At 53.6% G+C, this 8,251-nt stretch overlaps 1 protein-coding gene across 5 annotated transcripts in view; it reads right to left on the reverse strand.

The window, feature by feature from the left end:
- HPN (hepsin) overlaps positions 1-8,251 on the reverse strand; it is a 22,102-nt gene that overhangs the window by 3,492 nt on the left and 10,359 nt on the right. For all 5 annotated transcript variants that reach the window (XM_032249086.1, XM_032249087.1, XM_032249084.1 and 2 more), the window contains exons 5-9: positions 2,127-2,256; positions 1,933-2,055; positions 1,762-1,802; positions 1,421-1,586; positions 1,117-1,307 (exon numbers count right to left, since the gene is read on the reverse strand). In XM_032249086.1, coding sequence (XP_032104977.1) covers positions 1,117-1,307; positions 1,421-1,586; positions 1,762-1,802; positions 1,933-2,055; positions 2,127-2,256 — 651 coding nt within the window. The remainder of the gene's footprint in view (positions 1-1,116; positions 1,308-1,420; positions 1,587-1,761; positions 1,803-1,932; positions 2,056-2,126; positions 2,257-8,251) is intronic.

Consider the following 8,251-nt stretch of genomic DNA (forward strand, 5'->3'; position numbering starts at 1 on the left):
CACCACCACCAACAAAACACCACAGCAGAAGTCTCCATCTACCAAGAGCTCACTGCGTGCTAGGCACTTTCCTGCACCATTTTCTTTAATATTCCATCAGCCCAGAGAGGTAAGGTCTATATTATCCCATTTTACAGAGGGGGAAAAGAGGTCAAGTCATGGCCGGGCACGGTGGCTCACACCTATAATCCTAGCACTTTGGGAGGCCGAGGTGGGTGGATCACGAGGTCAAGAGATCCAGACCATCCTGGTCAACATGGTGAAACCCTGTCTCTACTAAAAATACAAAACATTGGCTGGGCATGGTGGCGCGTGCCTGTAATCCCAGCTACTCAGGAGGCTGAGGCAGGAGAATTGCCTGAACCCAGGAGGCGGAGGTTGCGGTGAGCCGAGATCGCGCCATTGCACACCAGCCTGGGTAACAAGAATGAAACTCCCTTTCAAAAAAAAAAAGAGGTCAAGTCACATGCCCAAAGTTTCAAACAAGTCTGTTTAATACAGCTTGTTTCCCTTTCCAAGCCTGCAGTGTCACCCAGGCCAGAGTGCAGTGGCAGGAGCATGGTTCACTGCAGCCTTGACCTCCTAGGCTCAAGCAGTCCTCCTGCCTCAGCCTCCCAAAGCACTGGTATTACAGGTGTGAGCCACTGTGCCTCGCCATGTTCTTAACCATGGCGGTAAGAGGACCCCCAGCCTCGGTCTCCCAAAGTTCGGGGATTACAGGCATGAGCCACCGCACCCGGCCAATATCCCACATTTTCTTAATCCATTTGTCCAATGGAACACACTTAGGCTGCTTCCATCTTTGGGCCCTTATGAATAATGCTGCTATGAACACTGACATACGAGCTTTGGTGCGTACGCACTTTTCATCTGTCTGGGGTATGTTAGTTACCCCCCACCCTAGGAGTGGAAGTGTTGAGTCCATTGGTAACCTGATGTTTGCTTCTTGGGGAAATGCCGGCCAGTTTTCCCGACCGGCTGCACTGATCATTGATAGTTAAGGCGCACTGTTGCTCCCTCAAGATCATTCCCCACTATTGCCAGGGATGCCTGAACCGTAAGTTGATTCCCCTGTGCCCCTGGTCCCCTCCTCTGTCCTCCTGGCCTCAGACTTACCCGTGAGGGGCAGGGGACTGGAGAGGTGGACCAGGGCAATGTCGTTGCTGTTCTCTTCGCTGTTGGGGTCCCGAAAGGGAAGATAGCCCCCGTGGTAGATCACAGCCTGCACCCCCAGCTGCAGGCCATGGGGAGAGGCCTGGGCCACAGCACCGGCAAACACTCGCCATCGGGACAGGACCCGATTCCGCCTACCAGGGAAAGGGGTGGAGGGTAGCGGCCTGCCTGGGCACCATCCACCCCCCTCCCCACCACCTCTCCACTCCTCTGCCTCTCCTTCATCAGCGCCGTGGGGGGCACTCACTCTGGGAAGCAGTGGGCAGCTGTCAGCACCCAGTCCCCGGAGAGCAGGGACCCCCCACAGAGGTGTGCTCCATCATAGCGAAGACTGACTTGCCACGGCCACCGGCCCAGGCTGGTGTCCTGGCCTCCCACGATGCGGTCCACCGGCAGCTTCCTGCGGCCACAGTCTGTGGGACAGGGGGCAGCCGGGGCGGCAACAGGGGGCTGGAGTCCAGGCCCCCAGAACCCAGGCTTGGCCCTGACCTAGGGGGTCTGAAAGGACACGGCTCCACCCTGGGCGCTTGAGGGGACGTGGCCTCCCCAAGGGTTTAAAGGAGAGGGTTCTGAGTTTTGGGGTCTCACCTTGGCAGATGGTGGTCAAGAAACGGCCCCTGGGACAGTCACTGGGAGAGGCAGAGATGGAGACACAGAAAGAAAGGAAAGAGACCAATTAAGACGGAGGGAAGAAAAATGGGGAGAGGGAGTGCCTTGGGGGCCCAGGGTGTTGCCCCACCTGCCCGCTGTCCCCCTCACCACACGGAGATGACCTCCAGCAGCCTCTGGGTGTGGGGCAGCCTCCCCTCGTCCACGCAGAAGAAGCCCGAGGTGCCGTTGGCGCCCGCCGTTCGCACATCCAGCTCGGAGTGGGCCAGTGCCCTGGGCGGGGCAGGGGTCAGGCCTGCTCCCCCGCCCCTCCCGGCTCCCACCCCTCCAAGTGCCCCCAGTACCTGAGGAAGCCCATCTCCTCGCAGCTGAGCCCGGCCACCCTGGCGTTGGAGCGTGAGGAGCACAGCAGCCGCCACGTCCCTTCTGTCTTGTCAAAGACCGTGAGCCGAGCGTCCGCCGGGCTGACCTGCACTGCAGGGTGACAGGGCCCGGGGGGCCTGGGTCCCACAGCAAGGCTCCCCGCAAGCCTCTCCCACCAGAGCCCCTCCTGGCCTGTGCTGCAGCCAAGGTTTAGACCTGAACCCCAGCCTGTCAGAGGGCTGCAACCCCCACATCTGTGATTGCACCTGGAATCATGACTCAAGGCCTTTTTTTTTGTCTTTTTTGAGACGTAGCCTCACCCTGTAGCCCAGGCTGGAGTGCAATGGCACGATCTTGGCTCACTGCAACCTTTGGCTCCTGGGTTCAAGCGTTTCTTCTGCCTCAGCCTCCCGAGTAGCTGGGATTACAGGAGCGTACCACCATACCCAGCTAATTTTTGTATCTTTAGTAGAGACGGGGTTTCACCATGTTGGCCAGGCCGGTGTCCAACTCCTGACGTCACGATCCACCTGCCTCGGCCTCTCAAAGTGCTGAGATTACAGGCGTAAGCCACCACGCCTGGCCTTTTATTTTATTTTTTTAAAGACAGGGTCTCACTCTGTTGCCCAGGCTGGAGTGCAGTGGTGTGATCTCGGCACACTGCAGCTTTGACCTCCCAGACTCAAGCAATCCTCCCCCCTCAGCCTCCCGAGTAGCTGGGACCACAGGCTTGCACCACCACACCTGGCTAATTTTTGAATTTTTTTTTTTTTTTGTAGAGGCGGGTCTTGCCATGTGGCCCAGGCTGGTCTCAAACTCCTGGGCTCAAGCGATCCTCCCGCCTCAGCCTCCTCAAATGCTGGGACTACAGGCGTGTGCCATGGTACTCTGCCAGCCTCAAGGACTCAGGTTGGACCAGTGAACAGCAGCCTTGGGGCAGTGGCCGGACGCTCAGGCAACCAGGGGACCTTCGCTCTCCACTAGGAACCCTAAGCCAGCTGCTCAGGAGCTGCAGGTCTGGAAGGTGACTTGGACATTTGGGAAGGAAAAAAAAAAGGTTTAACCAAGTTCCCAAGAGAATCCAGCACATGAGGGTGGATCTGTCAAGGGTCATGCTCACCCTCTAAGGGAAAAAGTAAGCTAACACGGAGGAGAGCCAAGAGATTCCTGATAACATTTCTTCATTTGATTTTTTGTGGAGCTGTTTATTTTCTGAAGCTGTTTATTAGCACTTTTGTCATTCCGTCTTTTCCATTTGTCTTTGGCCGCACTCTTAACTCATACAAAAAGACCTCTCACTTTATGTGCACAGAGACAGCGTAGGAAAAATAGAAGAACACATGTATTGCCAGTCTGTACATCGTAGCCTGGTTTCTTCGTATGAACTTTACCATAGCTATATGCAGTATTATTGCTATTATAGCAAACAGATTAACTCTCCTTCCAGAGAGGTTTCTATTTTTAAAAACGTGTATTTATTTTTATATTTATTTATTTATTTATTTTTGAGACAGAGTCTCACTGCTGTCCAGACTGGAGTGCAATGGCCCGATCTCGGCTCACGGCAATCTCCGCATCCTGGGTTGAAGCGATCCTCCTGCCACAGCCTCCCAAAGTAGCTGGGATTACAGGCATCCACCACCACGCCTGGCTAATTTTTTGTCTTTTTAGTAGAGACAGGGGTTTCTCCATGTTGATCAGGCTGGTCTCGAACTCCTGACCTCAGGTGATCCACCCGCCTCAGCCTCTCAAATTTCTGGGATTACAGGTGTGAACCACCTCGCCTGGCCCCCATCTGATAACATTTTAAAGCCCCTTGATGCAGCCAGGCTTAAAGAACCTCTGTGATTGTGAGTTAAGTGAGCTCATCATGTCCCCTTTTGTTTTTAACCAGTTTGTTTTTAACTTTTGTCTCTTGTAGACTGAAGACCCTTGACTAAGACACCAGATTGCCAATCTTGACTACTGCCAGCTTGCTAATTGATATCCTATAGTCAGAAAGAAAGGAGGAAGGAAGGGAGGGAGGGAGGGAGGGAAGGAAAGGAGGGAGGGAGGGAAGAAGGAAGGGAAGGAAAGAGAGAGAGCAAGAAAGCAAGGATAAGGAGGAGGAGAAGGGAAGGAAGAAGGAAGGAAAGAAGGAGACAGAGAAAGAAAGAAAGAGAGGGAGGGAAGGAAGGAGGAGAAGGAAGGGAAGGAGGGAGGGAGGAAAAATGATTTTTTTCTTCAGGACTTGTCAGAGCCTTGAATATGCTAAAGAGCATAATTCTCCAAGCAGAGGATGGAGTATTCATTCATTCACTCAGCAAGCGTTAACTGGACATAGACTCCATGCCCAGTGAGGGGTGATGCTGGAGTCACAGAGATGACCGAGAAAGCCCTGGGCTTTGCTTTCAGCAAACCACATTATGGGGGATAGGGAGACAGATGGCCATAAAAATGTCACCCAGCCAAACACATCATTACAAACTGTGACATGAGGTAGGACCGGGATACAAGGGAAGGTTAGAGGGAGCTCCAGGAGACCGTTCATGTCTGGGGCTGATTGGGGGCGGTTTGCGGTGAGAACCTCAGTCTGCTCCCCGCACGCGTCAGAGGAACCTGTTAGCATCTAAGTCAGGTCACAGCCCCTCGGGTATTGATTTCTATTTAATGAACACTTTGTACCTGCCAGGTCTATTTTAGGCAATGACCAAATCACCACTGCAATGAACGAATCAGACAAAAACCCCGACCCCTGTGGAGCTCAAAGCCCAGTAGGTGAGACAGATCATGAACGGGACAAATAAGTGGGATATATTGTGTGTCACAAGATAGGAAAGGGCCACGGAGAAAAATAAAATGCCACCGAGGGAGGGGAGTGCCGGCATGGGGGGCGGGTGAGGTTGCACTTTTCAGTCAGTGCCAGGAGAGTGTCCCTGGGAAGGTGGTGCAGGAACAGAGACCTGCAGGAGGTGAGACAGTGTCAGGTGTGTGAGAGAGGGGCAGGGCGGCACAGGGACTTGCAGGTGCAAAGATCCCACAGCTGGTGCGGGGGATGGGGAGGAAGTGCTTTAGGAACAGCAGGAGGCCAGAGCAGAGTGAGCCAGGGAGGGGGAGATGAGGTGGGAGCCAGAAATAGAGCAACATCTGGCCTGGGTTGGTGGCTTATGCCTCCAATCCCAGCATTTTGGGAGGCTGAGTCGGGTGGATGAGTCGGGTGGATCACCTGAGGTCAAGAGTTCAAGACCAACCTGACCAACGTGGAGAAACCCCCAAGGCCGGGCATGGTGGCGCACACCTGTAATCCCAGCTACTCAGGAGGCTGAGGCAGGAGAATCGCTTGAACCTGGGAGGCAGAGGTTGCGGTGAGCGGAATGGTGCTATTGCGCTCCAGCCTGGGCAACAAGAGTGAGACTCCATCTCAAGAAAAAAAAAAAAAGTCAGGGCTTTGCTGGTGCCTGGAGTGAGGTGCAGCCAGACCAGGGCCCTGATCTGACTCACCAGCTCCCTTTGGCTGCGAGTGGGGAACCAGCATGAGCCACCGTGCCGGTCCCCATCCTTTAAATCCCCTGCCACAGCCAGGTTTGAAGACCCTCCAGAATTGCTGGTTAAGTGAGAGAGTCAAATCCCCTTCTTGGGATATGATTGTGGGGGCAGGGAGGCCAGGGAGGAGGCTCTACGGTGTCCAGATGATAGGGGAAAGGGGCTGCAGCAGGGTGGGGGCAGTGTGGGTGAAGAGTTCAGATTCTGGAGCGGTTCTGGAGGTGGAGCTGACAAGGCTTCCTGTGAGATCTGATTCACGGGTGACTGTGGAGGAACTGGGGGGGTCACTGAGGGGTTTGGCCTGAGCCTGAAAAGATGGGGCTGACGCTAGCAGAGATGGGACGGTGGGGAGGGAGCAGATCAGCTGTGACCCTCTTTGTCCTCTTTCCTTTCCTCCTTCCTCCCAAGCCCCCCTTTTATTTATTCATTTATTTATTTTGGCTCTTATTGCCCAGGCTGGAGTGCAATGGCATGATCTTGGCTCACCACAACCTCGACATCCCAGGTTCAAGTGATTCTCCTGCCTCAGCCTCCCAAGTAGCGGGGACTACAGGCACCCACCACCAGGCCCAGCTAACTTTTGTGTTCTTAGTAGAGATGGGGTTTCACCATGTTGGCCAGGCTGGTTTCAAACTCCTGGCCTCAGGTGACCCACCTGTCTTGGGCTCCCTAAGTGCTGGGATTATAGGCGTGAGCAACCGTGCCTGGTTGATAGTGACCACTTCTATGCCCATCTTACAGATGGGAAAACTGAGCCTCAGAGGAATAAACTTGCCCAGGGGCACGCGGCTATCCAGCAAAACTAGGACTTGAACCCAAACCTGCACATTCCCTGTTCCCTCTGTGGGCCTCATACAAACCCTTTCCCTTCTGCGTGCTGAATGTGCTCATCCATGGCCAGGACCAAAAAAGCCCCTGGCTGGCCTGCCTTAATTATGGCCTCCTGCTCTGGGGTTGGGGCAGGAAATGCCTGGCACCTCTGGCTGGGGCGTCCTCATCACCCCATGAATTCCAGGGCCAAGGCTTGGGGTTTGAAACACCAACTGGGGCGGGGAGGGGGGTGGATTCTTATTTTATCTTTATTTTAAGTTTGTTTTGAGTTGGAGTCTTGCTCTGTCACCCAGGCTGTACTGCAACCTCTGCCTCCTGGGTTCAAGCGATTCTCGTGCCTCAGCCTCTCACGTAGCTGAGATTACAAGCGCCCGACACCACACCTGGCTAACTTTTGTATTTTTAGGAGAGATGGGGTTTTGCCATGTTGGCCAGGCTGGTCTCCTGACCTCAAGCAATCTGCCCATCTGGGTCTCCCAAAGTGCTGGGATTACAGGGTGTCACCGCACACCTGGCCTGCCTTAATTATGACCTCCTGCTCTGGGGTTAGGGCAGGGAATGCCTGTCGCCTCTAGTTGGGGGGTCCTCATCACCCCATGAGTTCCAAAGCCAAGGCTTGGAGTTGGAAACACCAGCTGGGGCAGGGAGATGGGTGGATTCTTATTTTAAAATGACTGTTCACTGCTCTGGACTGTGATTTCCAGAAAGTGTGAGGTTTTAGGGGGAGAGAATCACTTTATGGATGTGTGTTGGGGGAGACGGGAGTGGGGAGAGAACATCAAATGTCCCCTCTGGCTATTTTTAAAGCCACACTCTCTGCTGCTGTTTCTCACTTTTAAATTCTTTATTCTTGTTCCTGTCATTTCAAGCAACACAAAAAGGAAGTTCTGGGTCACCTGGTGTGCCTGCCAAGTTGTTGGGTATATTTAGAAGCGTGAAAAAACCCGAGGTGGGGATACGATCTTGGGGTTGTTGTTGTTTTTGTTTGTTTCATCATTTCCCTGAGTTGCTGAAAAACCAAAGTACCGGCCGGGCGCGGTGGCTCACGCCCGTCATCCCAGCACTTTGGGAGGCCGAGGCAGACGAATCACAAGGTCAGGAGTTCAAGACCAGCCTGACCAACTTGGTGAAAACCCATCTCTACTAAAAATACAAAAATTAGCTGGGTGTGGTGGTGCACACCTGTAAGCACAGCTACTTGGGAGGCTGAAGCAGAAGAATTGCTTGAACCTGGGAGGCGGAGGTTGCAGTGAGCTGAGATGGCACCACTGCACTCCAGCCTGGGTGACAGAGCAAGACTCCATCTCAAAAAGAAAAAAAAAAGAAAACACAGGGCCGGGCACGGTGGCTCAGCAGGGCCATCGCATGGTGTGAGTGGTGACCTAGCACTTTTCCAGCTGCAGGCCCATGACTCCCTAGTTCATTTCAGCATTTTGGCTCTGGGTGCATTCATAACTCAAGGATTTCCCAAGCACCTACTATGTGCTGGGCCCTGTCTGGCCAATCAACAAAAGGTCCCTGCCCTCCTGGAGTTTGCCAGAAGTAAATCATTCAAAGTGAGTGAGGAGGGTTTGACTGGGGTGGCAGGGACATAGCCATAGGCCACAGAGTCTGGAAGTCCAGGAAGGTCTTGCTCAAGAAATTTCAAGAAAGAATTTCAAGAGTGAGAAGCAAAAGCCAATGTTTACTGTGCTGGCTAAGAGCCAAGTGCTGGATGGATTTTTTTCTGGTTTGTTTTTTTTTTTTGAGACAG

This window comes from Sapajus apella, unplaced genomic scaffold (genome assembly GCF_009761245.1).
Source record: "Sapajus apella isolate SASKATOON/1434 unplaced genomic scaffold, GSC_monkey_1.0 scaffold68, whole genome shotgun sequence".
Classification (NCBI taxonomy): domain Eukaryota; kingdom Metazoa; phylum Chordata; class Mammalia; order Primates; family Cebidae; genus Sapajus; species Sapajus apella.